The following is a 16,392-nucleotide window of genomic DNA, read 5'->3' on the forward strand; positions in this document are numbered from 1 at the left end:
GCAGGGAGAGCGCAGCATGCACACATTGTGAAGCGAGCAGGGAGGGCGCAGCATGAACAGAGTGTGAAGGAGCAAGGAGAGCAGAGCATGCAGAGAGCGTGAAGGGGCAAAGAGAGTGCATGATTCACAGAGGGCGAAGGAGCAGGGAGAGCGCGGCATGCACAGAGTGTGAAGGAGCAGGGAGAGTACAGCATGCTTAGAGTTTGAAGGAGTAGGGAGAGTGCAGCATGCACAGAGTGTGAAGGAGCAGGGAGAGCGGTGCATGCACAGTGTGAAGCGAGCAGGAAGGGCACAGCATGCACAGAGCGTGAAGGAGTAGGAAGAGAGCAGCATGCATAGAGTTTAAAGGAGCAGGGAGGGCACAGCACGTACAGTGTGGTGGAGCAGGGATAGCGCAGCGTCTACAGAGTGTGAAGTAGCAGGGAGGGCGCAAAATGCACAGAGTGGAAGGAGCAGGGAGGGCCGGCAGGCACAGTGTGTGAACAAGCAGGAAGGGCGCAGCATGCACACAGCGTGATGGAGCAGGGAGAGCGCAGCATGCACAGAGTGCAAAGGAGCAGGGAGGGCACAGCATGCACAGAGTGTGAAGGAGCAGGGGGAGCGCAGCATGCACAGTGTGTGAAAGAGCAGGGAGAGTACAGCATGCACAAAGTGTGATGGAGCAGGGAGAGCGCAACCTGCACAGAGCGTGAAGGAGCAGGTAGAGCAAGGCATGGACAGAGTGTGATGGAGCAGGGAGGGCGCAACATGCACAGAATGTGAAGGAGCAGGGAGAGCGCAGCATGCACACATTGTGAAGCGAGCAGGGAGGGTTCAGCATGAACACAGTATGAAGGAGCAGGGAGGGCGCAGCATGCAAGGAGCGTGAAGGAGCAAGGAGAGCGCGGCATGCACAGAGGGCAAAGGAGCAGAGAGGGCACGGCATGCACAGTGTGTGAAGGAGTAGGGAGGGCGCAGCATGCACAGAGTGTGAAGGAGCAGGGAGGGCGTGGCATGCAGACAGCGTGAAGGGGCAGGGAGAGTGCATGATTCACAGAGTGCGAAGGAGCAGGGAGAGCGCGGCATGCACAGTGTGAAGCAAGCAGGAAGGGCACAGCATGCACAGAGCGTGAAGGAGCAGGAAGAGTGCAGCATGCATAGAGTTTAAAGGAGCAGGGAGGGCACAGCATGACCCGGCGCGTGGAGGAGCAGGGAGGGCACAGCATGCACAGAGTGCGAAGCGAGCAGGGAGGGCAGAGTATGCAGAGAGCGTGAAAGAGCAGAGCGAGCGCAGCATGCAGAGTGCGTGAAGCGAGCAGGGGGAGCGCGGAATGCACAGAGTGTGAAGGAGCAGGGGGGCACAGCATGCAGAGAGCGTGAAGCGAGCAGAGAGGGTGCAGCATGCAGGGAGCGGGAAGCAAGCAGGGAGGGCGCAGCATGCATAGAGTGTGAAAGAGCAGGGAGGGCACAGCATGCAGAGAGCGTGAAAGAGGGAGAGTGCAGCATGCAGAGAGCGTGAAAGAGCAGGGAGAGCGCCTCATGCAGTGTGTGAAGGAGCAGGGAGAGTGCAGCATGCACACAGTGCGAAGCAAGCAGGGAGGGCACAGCATGCACAGAGTGTGAAAGAGCAGGGAGGGCACAGCATGCAGAGTGTGAGAAAGAGCAGGGAGAGCGCAGCATGCACAGTGTGAAGGAGCAGGGAGAGCATAGCATGCACTGAGTGTGAAGGAGCAGGGAATGCCCGGCATGCACACAGTGCGAAGCGAGCAGGGAGGGCACAGCATGCACAGTGTGAAGGAGCAGGGAGAGCATAGCATGCACTGAGTGTGAAGGAGCAGGGAATGCCCGGCATGCACACAGTGCGAAGCGAGCAGGGAGGGCACAGCATGCACAGTGTGAAGGAGCAGGGAGAGCATAGCATGCAGAGAGTGTGAAAGAGCAGGGAGAGCACAGCATGCAGATAGCGTGAAAGAGCAGTGAGAGCACAGCATGCAGATAGCGTGAAAGAGCAGTGAGAGCACAGCATGCAGATAGCGTGAAAGAGCAGGGAGAGCACAGCATGCAGATAGCGTGAAAGAGCAGGGAGAGCACAGCATGCATAGAGTGTGAAAGAGCAGGGAGAGCGCAGCATGCAGAGAGTGTGAAAGAGCAGGGAGAGCGCAGCATGCACAGAGTGTGAAGGAGCAGGGAGAGCGTAACATGCACAGTGTGAAGGAGCAGGGAGAGCTTAGCATACAGAGAGCGTGAAGCGAGCAAGGAGGGCGCAGCATGCACAGAGCGTGGAGGAGCAGGGAGGGCGCAGTATGCATAGAGTTTAAAGGAGCTGGGAAAGCGCAGCATGCAGTGTATGAAAGAGCAAGGAGAGTGTGGCATGCACACAGTGCAAAGCAAGCAGGGAGGGCACAGCATGCAGAGTGTGAAAGAGCTGGGAGGGCACAGCATGCAGAGAGCGTGAAAGAGCAGGGAAAGCGCAGCATGCACAGAGTGTGAAACAGCAGGAAGAGCGCGGCATGCACACAGTGCGAAGCGAGCAGGGAGACATGCCACAGTGTGAAGGAGCAGGGAGAGCATAGCATGCTGAGAGCATGAAAGAGCAGGGAGAGCATAGCATGGAGAGAGCGTGAAAGAGCAGGGAGAGCGCAGCATGCACAGAGTGTGAAGGAGCAGGGAGAGCGTTACATGCACAGTGTGAAGGAGCAGGGAGAGCTTAGCATGCAGAGAGTGTGAAGCAAGCAGGGAGGATGCAGCATTCATAGAGTTTAAAGAAGCGGGAAGAGCACAGCATGCACAGAGTGTGATGGATAAGGGAGAATGCTGCATGCACAGAGTGCGAAGGAGCAGGGAGAGTGCGGCATGCACCAAGTGTGTAGTGAGCAGGAAAGATGCAGCATGCAGGCAGTCAGATGTCAGTGGGCCTCACAGGGTCCACACTGCACTGAAGGAGTCAACAGTCAGAGGGCCTAACAGCAGAGTGAAGCATGCAGGGAATACGTAAGGGGGTGTGAGGCAGGCAGTGAATTAAGCGTCAGTGTGCACCACGCGATGAGTGTGTAGTACACAAAGAGACACGAATCAGTGGGGCTGGCAGACAGTGTGCAGCATGCGAGGAGAGTGCAATATGCAGAAAGAACCTATCATTTCCTCTAACAATGATTTTGCAGCTAGACACTACTAGTTTCATATGCTGTGCCTTAGTAGCCATCTAGTGGTTGGATCCGGAAGTGCTGGATTACAGTTATTTTCTCCACTCGGAGATGAACATATAGGCAAGGCAACTAGAATTATGTAGCAAAAGAGGGTCAAAATATGCGGCAGGGTTGAGTAAATTATGCGGCACTAAAAAGGCATATTATGCGACATGATGCTGCACATTTTGTGATAGTATTGCTTCATTATTTTGTCATTTTTAATCTTGTTAACATTGTCTGGGCATTGGTTGCACCTCATTAGTACCAGTTGAGCACACAAAGGTGACCAGTGAACCTGTGCAAAGGACCTTACACTGCGCAGCAGCATGTGCCAATGCATTTTTACTAACCTTTGAACCGTTTAAGCTACACACACATTTTTTGTAAAAAATCTGCAGATACATGGAGGGGCCGCCTCTAAACTCAATCAGGAGTTCTCGGGCCGAAGTGCTGTGCTGAGCAGGCCCCCTGGAGCGTGGGGACCCCCCCCCCCTCCCCCCCCGCACTGCGGGGACTGCGGGGGGCTGTGTTATGCCCCTGGTAAAACTCCAAGTAGTAATTGTGCCTGTTGTGGGAGCCATTCAAATTTTGTTATACTGTTTGCTGAGCTCTCCATTGGACGCTTGGTGGTTGCACAGAGCGCGATTGGATTTACCGGAGTCTACTGTATTGGAGGCGTGCTAGCTAGAGGACAGGACAACAGGGGAGTACGCCAATCTATCCCAGGACTTCATTCCGTAGGGAAGTAATGCTGAACAGATTAACGGACTTGATACAGTTGAGCCCTTCTATCCTAGCTGTGGATCAGGTTCCTTTGGAGGAAGGGGAAGGCCCGGAGAACTGCGAAATGTGTCCAAGTCCTCGAGTGAGGCTGGAAATCTATTTAACTCTCTCTTTATGATTTTATACCTACGATTTTTATAATATCATTTTATCATCAAACATTTTAGTACAAGTAGCTAATGATCGATTTTATATATTTATAGGCAACTGGATTGTCAGGGGCGATGTAAGCAATATTTATCTTCGTACCTGTCCGTGTTTCTTTTTATGTAGTCAGATTTTAACAAAGCCCCTTCAACACTTTCAACTGCTTTTAACTTGGGCAGGATTGGCATAGCTAGGCTTCCTTAAAGCAAGGGTAGATTCCTTTGCTGTAATAAGAAAATTAGTAATAGGAAAAGTCCAACAAAAACACAAGTAGCTATAACAATGGTGAAGCGGAAAGCTACTGGTAAGTCCTCGGAAGCTTGGAAAGCAAAAATACAAACAAGACATGCAGCCGAAAATTGTACATTAGACGAAATAGACGCCTTGCTGGAGGAAGTGGAAGGACTCTTAGTGTCTAAGGCACCCAAGGTGAATAGACCCCAAGGAAAACAGCAAGGGAAGGGGGGCATAAAATTGTTTAAGAAGCGTGAAATCCGGGATAATTTGACATGTAATAGTGCAAATGGCGTCTCTGCCAATAGCCCTATTCCCAAAAAGAGAAAAAGAGAAGAAGCTAGGATAGTGAACCACCCCCAAACCCTCTATTCCTGTAATTATGGTTGATTGCTGCAATCGCTTTGGAGTACTCATGGCTGTGGATAAGCTAGAAGTAGATAAAACTGTACACAGACCCCCTACTTTAGTACAAAATATTACTGTAGCCGCAGAGAAGGCTGATATGAATACACAGATAGCAGCCTTACAAGAACAGATACCAGGCCTAAAGGATTACATGAGTAACTTGACAACAATTATTAATGATAAGGTTGATAGATCAACAGAGACAGTACAGACACTTCGTACTAAACTCCCACAAAACTCTGAAGCTGAATTTTCAACTAGCAGAGGAGATAAAGCTATATCTGGAGGGAACTACTGAGTTAGTCATGCAGCATGCCCCTTAAATAAGACCGTGTTAGAAGTGACTCCGGAGTCCATGAGATTAGGTAGGCAGCGCTCCTTGGCTCCCCAGGAAGCTGGCGGCAAAGTTTACAAGTTATATTGCGTTAAATTGACTTCTAGTGAAGGTCTAGTGGGCAAAACAGTAAAGGTCTTGCAAAACACAAGCCAGGCTATGACAGCAGTTACATCTCCAAATGTAACTAGATCTTTAGAGGGGCAAAAGAGGATTGGGATATTTCCCTAGTGGGTGTGCCAAAAATGTCTACTTCAGTCCGAGAAACCCAAGACTCATTAATGAATAAAGTCATTCATTGGCTCAGGAAAGTGAGGGGCTGCAGATTCAATATAAGAGAAGATCTATTGGAAGCTTACAGATTTAGCGATACCCAGCGTCTTACAGATCACATTGGTCTAAGGCTAGCAACTATGATCTAATTGAAGGACCAATAGGGCTCAAGCATAGGTTGAGGGTACCGGTAGAATCACACATAAGATTGAAGGTGAATCCCCCAGACACCATGTATTGGATTGGCACTGACAACAAATCAAGATACTAGCAGCCAGCAACTGTCCATCTACTACTCTTGGGGATTGTGGGGGGTCCTTATCTGATCTCAATTGACAACAAAGCCGATCAGATTGAAGTAACTAAAATGCCAGTCACCTATGGAATTTGCATTAGATGTTCCTAAAAGTAACCCGTCCTACAATCCAAAAAGAGTAGAGTTCAAAGATTGTAATATACCAACGTCAGATGGCAGAGAGGTAATTAATACAGCAATACAAAACTAGAGAAGTGGCAGAGCAGCTAGATGCCATAAAACTATTGTCATGGAATTTGGTTGGGATTAGGGCAAAGTTGGATGACCCTGAATGGGGTGCATTTATAAATCAATTTCATATGATCTTATTGCAGGAAACCTGGGCTATAGACCCAGTGCATAGAGCGGGATATGTTACCCTGGCATCTAACGCAGTTCCCTCATAAGTGGGCAGACCATCAGGAGGGCTGTTGATATGGCTCAAAATGGAATTATTCCCCAAAATAAAAAGACTGAGAGGTGACTGCAGAGACTTACTGGGCGTAACCATTCCAGCTGGACCCTTAATGGAATATGGGCATATTGTAGTTATAAACGTGTATATTCGCCCTACTCAAACCAACCATAATTCAGGGATAATGACTCAATTATCTCATATGATTGAACCCTTACATCAAATCCATTTTAAATCATAGCAGGAGACTTTAATGCAAAACTGACAGAGGGTTTAGTTCCGAAGCACCTAATGACACTAAGCCACGGGTCGGATACAGCCACAGCCGGTGGTATTGAGAACAAGATAAGATATCCCAGGTTAGTTGAACAATTCATTGACCGGATTACCTCTTATGATCTGAACATTGATAATGGCTGTACCAAGTCAGACTGCCCTCCGCACCCTACCTTCAAGCAGGGGTTGTACACAAGTAATATAGACTACATCTTGATGGACAGCCCACTTTGGCCATCCCTAATAGGTATGTCGGTGATACCAAGGAATGATAGTGATCACAATGCACTAGGGGCTTGTTTTTCACCCCGATCTCTTACAAATTTAATGGAACTGGGAGGTACTATTTCAATAAGTAGGACAAATATATGTAACAATAGGAGGAATGTAAAATGGGCTGTCTTAGCGGGTGATGACAAGGTGCAGGCGGATATCTATAACTTGTATACAGAGCAGTCGGCCCTGTTTGAGTCCTTAGATCCAAGTAACATCGATCTAGTGGGCATAAATGTTAAACTTATGGAGCAAATAAAGTTGCCCTTGACTAGAGAAAGACATAGGGGTGGCTGTAGTACAAATCCTCCTGGATGGTATACAAGTCATGGCAGACAGGCCAAATCAGCTATTATAGAAGCAGCAAAGAGGGGGACCCGCAAGGGCATTTTAAGCGCTAGAAAAGTCTACTGATCGCCTCTGTTCTTGGAGGTACAGACTATGAGGGAGTCTGGCTATGCAGGAGTTCTATGTATTTCTGGCCCTGCACTGATGCCTTACAATTCTTTTGTGTCTATGGCACCACAGCCCTAGAAGTTGCTGGCTTATTAAAATCCTCCCTGACCTTGAAGTATACTTGGGAGCATAGACAAAAACAGTTTTTTTTCCCCAAATGGGCCGGATTCAAGGTCTCTCAAAGGAATTATGCACCCCCCATTTGGATCCCAAACACATCCGCTGCCCTCTTTACTGCTCCATGGTCCATTGAAATGTAATCAGTTGGGATGCACTCGAGGGAACACATGTCCGCCTCCTCCTGCGGCGAGTTGGCTGCCATGTCCTCCCATAGGGTCTCTTCTTTCTCCTGTATTTTAAACACCAGATTTTCTGTGTCAGCCTCTTTACGTTGAACGGCATGCCTCATTTCCGACCTCTAGCTGCTCCTCTACAACTGCTTGTTGTGTGCCTTTACTCCAAGGAAGCTCCAACTCCTGACTAGGCTTGCTGCCCTCCAGTGGTTGAGGTATTAGTTTGCGCTGCCACAGATTCCTCACAGAACCTCTTTTTTTTCATTAAGTGTCCATCTCTACCTCTAGTGCCCTCTTCTTCCTCAGCAACTTCACCGTGGTGGATTGGTCCTTGGAGGCCACCTCTCTCTTTTTCTGTTTTAGTGTTCAAATGTCTGTTGAAGTTGCGCCAACGCCCTGAGCCACCTGCCTCCTCTAACCTTGTCTTTGGACCCAAGAGGATGGTAAGTACTGGTAACCTCTACGACTGAGGTTTTCTTGGCGTGCATGAGATCTCTCGTGTTCAGCTTTCGACTTTGGGGCCTCTCATCGGAAGCTTGGATGCCTTGATTGATAGTTTCAAAGGCTTCGCAGTTTGAGGAAAAGTAGGTGTAGGTTCCAACTTCCTGTGAGATGGGCCTTTGGTGTGAAAGCCTCTTGGTCTAGGTCTGCCTGGCAAGCTCCTTTCTTCGCCTCTAATCCCTCTTCCTTCGAGATACCCATGTCCTACTATCGACTCATGGTTTCTCTCCTGCCTTTTCAGTTCCAATTGTCCTGCCATGGTCCCGGCTGCGCAGTGAGTAGGTGAAACCTTTTTTATGTACCAGGGTTTTTGGTTTAAAATGCGAAGCTGCGCAGCAATCCTTGCACTTATGGTCCCTCAGTAGGAGGTCATACATACTGGATGCTGAAGATCCGGGCATAACTTAAAGCTCGAGCTCATAATACAAAGCAGCGCCTGCAATCTCAGGGCCCCCCTGCCACAAAGGCTCCTTCTGAGACTACAGTGAAGACCTGTGTAACCCCCCCCCTCCGCCTCCCAGGATATTTCTCAAAACCTCGATCCAGCATCGACCTTCGAGGTAGGTTGCAGCACGCCCCACCCCGTAGATGGACCGGAGGACCTCCATGATGAGGCATGACACTAAGGGATTCTTAGTGTGTGAGGGGTATTTTAAAAACACATAGCATTTCCCATGACAATTCCTTGGGTTTAAACACAATTTCCCCACCACCTTATAGCTTCCAACACAAGGAAGGATATATTGAAAAGTGGTAGAATCCCTTTGTTTAATTAGAACATCTTCTAATCCTAACTATCCCAGGGAAACATGGTAGAAAAACGAATTTAGTATGCTGAACTCAGACTGATAAAATACATCTTTTAGTAAAGTTGGTTTTAACATTCTGTGTTTGAAAATACCACTTTTAGAAAGTAGGTATTTTCTTGCCTAACCATCCAGCCTGCCTCTGCTAGCTTGTGTATTGCATGTCTGGTTTGTGAGTGACCGGGGCTGGGGAGGCTTCAGGGGACAGGGCTAAATAGACCTATTTGCATGTAGTGCGGTAGGCGGAATAGCACCTGGGCCTGAATAGGGCTGTGCCTGCCTTCCACAATGCTGGTTCCACCTCCTGGCCCACATTGACAAAGGAACAAGGTGTGCACTGGTAGAATGCACCCAGAACTAGTTTGAACTAGGTACAGGATCCTCTACCTTCAGAGGACAAATGATTTGCTAGTATAAATATTGGGGCCCAGACCCCAAGACTTTAGATCACTTCTGGGAAATCAAGACAGACCTTTGCCAAGGAGAAGAACCAAGAAAGCTGAAGGAGTTCGGACTGCCCCTCTGCCAGTGTGCTGTTTGCTGGGTTGGCCTGCAGTGGTTTCTTTATTGCTAAGGAAATGAGAAGGAACTTTTAAGGAACTTTCATCATCTTGCAGAATATTTCTCCGAGGGCTTGAATTTGAGCTTGCCTCCCGTCTGAAGTCTCAGGGATACAGAAGAGTTCACACCTTCTGTTTGCCTGCATCTGGAACTTGCTGTTCTAGCTGCTACAGAAGGAATTTGCAACATCGACGCCAGCGAGCGACGCCATAATCTGCATCGAAACCGTGAGCGCTGCTCCGACTTGCGACGTAGGCCCGACGCCTGCTGCTGTGCCGCATCGGCTCCGATGCAGACATCATCGCGGAGCCGATCGTCGACGTGGGTGGTCAAGAATCCATCTACATCGTACGGAACCATGGTTTCGGCACCATCGTGACGTCACATCCTCTCCAGTAAGGAACAGATGCCTCCCCTGCTTTGCGCAAGCATCGAGGACCCGACGCATCGCCTCCCCCAAAGCAAGGAACCGACGCCGCACAGCGCCAACGACACCGCATCTCCCCGACGCTGCTGACGACTTAGAGCCGCAATTGGATTGTTCACTCCTGGAAGATGTTCTGCCAGAAGATATATGTTTTGTGGAATGGCCTATCTCCATATGCTTTGCGCCAGGTGAGACAGCTGCAAAGAATGTGGTCCTCCTTGTTTCTGTATGTAATACATTGCGGTCATATTGTCCGCGCGGACTAGGACAGTCTTGTTGAGGAGATATACTTGGAATGACTTTATCGCTAGAAATATTGCCAGTAATTCTAGGTGATTGATGTGGAGCACTTTTTGTTGAGTGGTCCACCTGCCCGGAATTGTGTGGTTTAGGAGATGGGCTCCCCAGCCGGTGAGTGATGCGTTCGCTGTTAGCACTATCTGTGGAACTGGTTCTAGGAACGGCCGCCCTCTGGAAAGGTTGTGTGTGTTGCACCACTGCAGAGAGCAATGTGTGCAGCGGTCTACCAACACTATATCTGTAAGTTGACCTTGAGCCTGGTTCCACTGATGTGCTAAGCATTCTTGTAAAGGGCGCATCTGAAGTCTTGCATGAGGTACAATAAAAATGCAAGAGGCCATAATTCCTATGAGCTGCATAAACACTCGAGCTGAGAGAGAGTGTTTGAGTTGAAAGTTTGTGATGAGGGTTTGCATACTGGCTATCCTGGCTGGATTGGGTGGTGCTAGAACTTTGGAAGTAGCTATTGTGGCTCCTAGATACGGATTAAGGTAGGAGGGCTTAAGGTGCGACTTGGTGTAGTTTACTGTGAACCCCAAGTTGTGTAGTAGCTGAATCGTTTGGTAAGTATGGTGAACACACTGGTTGTATGACTTGGCTTTTATTAGTCAGTCGTCCAGGTATGGAAAAACATGGATCTGCTGCCTTCGCAAGTGTGCTGCTACTACCGCAAGGCACTTTGTGAATACCCTGGGTGCTGTGGTGACTCCTAGTAGTGTTTGTACTGTCTTTTGTGACTGTGCAAAAGTGTCTACTAGGAAGTCTTCCTCTGTGGGGTCTGAATGCATTTGGACGCCATGATATTGGGCTTCCCTATCAATAAGCTGACTAAAACCAATGTTGTCATCTGGGGGAGATGGCTTAGTCGGGTATGCATCTGGATCAGGAAGATCTGGAGGATCTACAGGGACGTTGTAGTTGTCCCATGGGTCTTGCGGTATGTCAGTGTCATCATCAGGATCAGTGAAAGGTTCCTTATTTCCACCCCTACCCCCTAGGTCATCATCATCCTGTGGTGGTGGTGAATATGGGGGAAGTATGGGAGACTTTGGAGGAGAGAAAGGCTTAGTAGGAAGAACAGGAGAAGAGGCTCTTAAAGGTGAAGTTGCACAATCTCTTTTCTTCACAGGGACCTCAGGGATATGTGGGGTGTCCAATTTCCTCTTGTTGTGTGGAATACTGACAATATGGCCTGTTTTAGGGTCCACATGCAGCGTTTTCTGTTTCGGATCGATATGATCCGGTCGAAATAGTTCTTCCTCGTCGTTGTTGACTTTCAGCGCCGATTTTTTCTGTTACGAACGTGGTTTAGATTTCTGCTCTGGAGCCTTAGAAGGCGTTTTGGGGTCCTTCGGCGTCGAGTCCGAAATCTGTTTTGGATCCAAATGCTTTCGAGGTGATTTCGGATCAGAGGGCTTGTGTTCTTTGGGTGCCGAGGTGCTCGGTGCCGAGGCCTTTTTGGAGACAGCGGGAGTAGGATGTGTTCCCGCTTTCGGTGCCAACGGTGTTTTTATGGGCAGTGACGTGCGGCTTGCTCAGTCCCGAGCTGCCAGAAGGCTTTTTTTTGTCTTTGGAGCCGGGTCAGGGGCTTCTGCAGTTTTCTTATGGTCGCGACGAAGGCCTTCAGGCGAAGTCTTGACCGGAACCTTTTGTTTCTCGGGTGGGGTTGGGGCAGGGGCAGTTGCTCTCACTCGTTGACCTGGAGTGATGAGGTCATCGAAGTCATCTGCTTCGGATACGATGTTGAGATCCTCTGAGTCCTCTGCCTCTGGAACGTCGGGGCCCTCATCGAAGATGTCTTCTGGCACCGGTGCAGCCTGTTGTGCCATAACGTGTCGTCGAGCCCGGCGATCATGGATAGTCTTCTTGGACCGGAAGGAGGCGCAGGCTTGGCAATTCTCCTCCTCGTGCTCTGGCGAGAGACAGAGGTTGCAGACCTTGAGTTGGTCGCTGTGTGGTAATTTAGCTCCACACTGGGGGCATTTTTTAAATGGAGTCCTTTCCAATAGCCGTAGGCCTGAATGGCGTTGATAGGCCCAGGGGCCGGCGTCGACGACCGGAATCAAGTATGTGAGTAAGCGCGTCGAAAAGGTTTGGAAAACACGGTACCGAACCGGAGGGCTGAAGTTACATACGGCCCAGATGGCGGAAACAAAATATGAGGATGGAGTCGATGCCCATACGCACTATCGTCTAAGGGAGGAGTCACCGATCTCGTGACTACAAAAGACTTCTTCCAAGACAAAGTGCAAGCATCCGAGCCCAACACCAGATGGCGATGTATGCAACAGTGTGAATTCTGCAGCTCATATGCCTCGAACACTTATTTTTATAAAGCCTGTGTAGTGTTCCTCTGTAGTGTTTTCACTGTATTACTGTATGTGTTCACAAATGCTTAACACAATGCCTCTGAGATAAGCCTGTCTGCTCCTGCCAAGCTACCAAGGGGTGAGCAGGGGTTATCCAGGAGAGTAATCCCCTTTCCCTGACTTAGAAGCAAGGGTCCCCATTTGGTCAAAGGTGCCCACCTCTGCCAACTAGAGACCCCCAGTTCTAACCAGGTGACGTTAGGGGGCATTGTGGGCTTAGGATCAACATCACAGTGAGTCATTCAGGCTCCATCTATGTCAACACCTTGCACTTGTGGCCTAACCACTGGATGGTGGAATAATGTACAGCACGTGAATCCAGTAAACATTTCATGCTACAAAAGGGATCCATGCAGGAAAAGCGCTATACACAGAGCCAGGAGTTAGGAATGCTAGCACGGGACAGTATGCAGCAAGCAGGGAACTGGTGTGGCCAGCAGGGCCTACAGATGAAATCAGGAGACAACGGAGTATGCAGGGAGTCTGCTGACAGTGGGATATAAGGCTGCACCAAGCACCTTGGGAGTCAGTGAGGCCAGCAGTAGCACACATGAACCAGGAGTCACTAAAATCTGAAGGGAGGGTGTAGAAAGCAGGGTGTGAGGGGAGAGTGGGATACAAGGCTGCACAGAACACCCTATGAGTCAGTGAGGCCAGCAGGGACAACACATGAAGCCAGGAGTCACTAGAATCCGCAGGGAGGGTGCAGCATGGAAGGGATGAGGGGAGAGTGGGATACAAGGCTGCACAGGGCATCCTGGGACTCAGTGAGGCCAGCAGGGACAACACCTGATGCCAGGAGTTAGGAAGGCTAGCACGAGACAGAATGCGGCAAGCAGGGAACTGGTGTGGCCAGCAGGGACTACAGATGAAATCAGGAGACAACGGAGTATGCAGGGAGACAGGGGACAGTGGGATACAAGACTGCACAGAGCACCCTGGGAGTCAGTGAAGCCAGCAGTAGCACACATGAACCAGGAGTCACTAAAATCTGCAGGGAGGGTGCAGAAAGCAGGGTGTGAGGGGAGAGTGGGATACAAGGCTGCACAGAGCACCCTGGGAACCAGTGAGGCCAGCAGTAGCACAATTGAACCAGGAGTCACTGAAATCTGCAGGGAGTGTCCAGCATGCAGGGAGTCTGGGGACAGTGGGATACAAGGCTGCACAGAGCACCCTGGGAGCCAGTGAGGCCAGCAGGAACAACACATGAACCAGGAGGCACTAGAATCCGCAGGGAGGGTGCAGCAGGCAGGACATCGGGATGCAGGGAGCACACTTTGTCATGGCTCAGTGAAGTCAGCAAAAAGCATGCAGCACCAGGGAGCTGAGGCGGACAGGAGAGAACACATGGAGTCAGGGGGTCAAAGGTGCATGCAGCAAACTGGATGTCAGGAGTCAGAAGAGAGTAGACATGAAGAATGATTTCAGTTTGGTCCTCAAGGTGCGCCAATCACAGAGGAACCAGGCAGACCTGCAGGGAGACCACAGAATGAGTGGAACTAGAAGCTTGGCCTACAGAAGTGACAACTTACCTTGACCGACTCCGCTTCTGCTTCTGCCTGCATGATCAGCTGCAGTCTGGACAGGAAAGATGAGAATGTGAACATCACTCTTCTGGAGAGAGAGCACAAGGCAGAAAAAGTGCACAGGGAAGGTGTTCAGAGACAACCCTGTCAGAGGTTTAAGGGAAAGAGTGGAGGGAGGCAGGCTGGAGAATATCCAAGTGCAGGGAGACTTAAAAAGCCAACACACGGATGGGAGAGAAAAATGGTGGGGCGCACAGAGAAATAGAGGGATGAAGTCTGTTTCAGGGAGTGGCAGCGGGGGCCGGGGGGGGAGGGGGGGTGCAGTATGACCAGATGGCTACATGTCCAGTTAAGGGCTTTCCTTTTTTCCTAACCAAATGTGGATGTGCAAGTTCAGCTGGCTCAATAGATCAGACCCGCCGCCAAAATCCAGAATACACTGATTTGGTCAAATAAATTCTAGGACTGGAAAAGTGGTGTCTTGGTGTGTTGGCTGTCCTAGAGAGGAATGCACAGGAGACTTTCTAAGTGGCTGGAGAGAAACCATCCCTATGTCGAGAGAGAGACATATATATATATGCTATTCCTTCCCCCCTTTTTTTTCTCCCCCCTCCTCCAACCAGTTTGTCCATCATGTCCCCCCTTAGTCCCTCTCCCGCGTTCCGAACCTGCCCCACTACATCACCCCTTAACACCCCCCTCACCAGGCATGGCCCTAACTCATGGTCCATTACCTACCCTTCCAATCTCTCTAAAAACGCCAAGAAAAAATGTAAACATAAAGTACTTAGCCGACATCCTGAAACCCTAATTGTACACAACTCGCGTCCCCCATAAAAACTAGCTACATTTTCTACTCTAAATGCCCCTCCAAATGGAAGAGCACTTTCCTTCGCCAACTCCCAATTGCTACTTCTAACAATATTCCCTACGGTTTCAAACTCTCTACTACTCCATCCTCCACCTTTCACGGTGAAATTGACATCCCCATCTTCAAAACTGCAAATATCCTCATCCAAGCCTCTGAACACCACCTTAATATCTTTGAACAGCATTTTAGCACTCTGTCCCACCAAATGTCCCTACCTACTCCTCTCCCCTCTCCCCCCAAACCGCTCCTAACCGTTCTCCTTCCCCCCCCAAAAATTTCCCCCAGCCTGTCCAGTCACTACCCTCTCTGACCCTACCCCCCTACCTGAACTCACCCCATGACCCCAATACCAGTGCTGCCTCTCCACTAACCACGTACACCCACTCTGCTCCCCTTTTAACAGTCCTCTACCTCTTTAACTATCCCATTTTTCTCTCCATGCCCATCCCTCCCACACACAGCCATATCTCCCCTCTCTCCACCCGCCAGGAGCACCTCACTCCCACTGCCGCAATGCCCCACTTGTCACCCCATAGACCTCTCACCCTCTCCGAACAACTAACCCCCACCCGAACCAACCCTGGTCTATCCCAAACAACTACCTCCACTAATATCCAATCCACCCCCACTCCCCTCCCCACAATGTCTGTCAGAACCTGCCATCTCACAGGCTTCCCTCCCTCCCAGAACAACAGACCTCCAACCCTGATCAACTCCGAAACCTCCCACCCTCCCCCTGCCCAAACTACCTCCAGTACGACCCAGTCCTCCCCCACTCCCCATCCCCCTCTGGCGACCGGAGCCCCCCTTTCTCCCCCCCACATCCTCCCTTTCGCCCACTGCTACAAGACTTCACTCACCCCCATCCAGACTAATCACCTTCTACGAACGCTAGACCACCTTCTCCAACCAACTTAGAACATACCTCACCCCCCGCCTCACCCAATGCGCCCCAACTCTCTCTTTTAACCCAGACACTTTGCAGTATTGATCGCAACATTGCCTCCCTCCTATCCGAATTAGTCCGTCTTAGAGAGGATTTCACTAACTCCAAATCCTCCAAACTGATAGCCCGCCCCTCTTGGCCCACTTCGCCACGCACTGGCTCCCCAAAACTCAATCCCAAACTCAGTAAAACCACACCACTTCAAAATTGCTCTCAGAGACCTTGTCGCACCTTGAATGACTACTCCACCTCCAACCTCTGCAATTCCTACTCTCATAAGGCCCCCCGCAAGGTTGCGGCCCTTCCTCATTCCTCCATCACTGTCATTAACGGGACCAGCAGAACGCTCTCCTCTCCTTGCTCGCCCAGACCCCCGCCCGCAACTTACCGCTATCCACTCGTGCCACCCCCCATAACTAACCCCAAGCCCCTGACATGCATGCTTGTGAACTGCCGCTCAGCGGTTTGTCATGCCTCAGAAATTTCCGAATCCATCCTTGGTGAAGATATAGACCTTGCCTTCCTCACGGAAACTTGGCTCGAGGATCACTCCACACCCATCCTAGACTTACTCTCTCCCCCCGGTTATTCTATCCTTAGAAAAGACAGACCTAAAAGAATAGGAGGAGGTCTAGCAATAATCTTTAAAAATGAACTCCAGCTATCCCTAGCCAAAAACACTGACTTCAAAACTTTTGAATACCTTGGAGCAGAATTTAAAATGCAAGGCG

The 16,392-nt window shown here is 50.1% G+C and overlaps 1 protein-coding gene across 2 annotated transcripts in view; it reads right to left on the reverse strand.

The window, feature by feature from the left end:
* Positions 1-16,392, reverse strand: part of LOC146870322 (flotillin-1-like) — a 259,354-nt gene that overhangs the window by 61,894 nt on the left and 181,068 nt on the right. For both annotated transcript variants that reach the window (XM_085640181.1, XM_085640178.1), the window contains exon 10: positions 13,851-13,896. In XM_085640181.1, the coding sequence (XP_085496307.1) occupies positions 13,851-13,896 (46 nt within the window). The remainder of the gene's footprint in view (positions 1-13,850; positions 13,897-16,392) is intronic.

The sequence above is a fragment of the Triturus cristatus genome, chromosome 1_1 (assembly GCF_964204655.1).
Source record: "Triturus cristatus chromosome 1_1, aTriCri1.1, whole genome shotgun sequence".
NCBI lineage: Eukaryota > Metazoa > Chordata > Amphibia > Caudata > Salamandridae > Triturus > Triturus cristatus.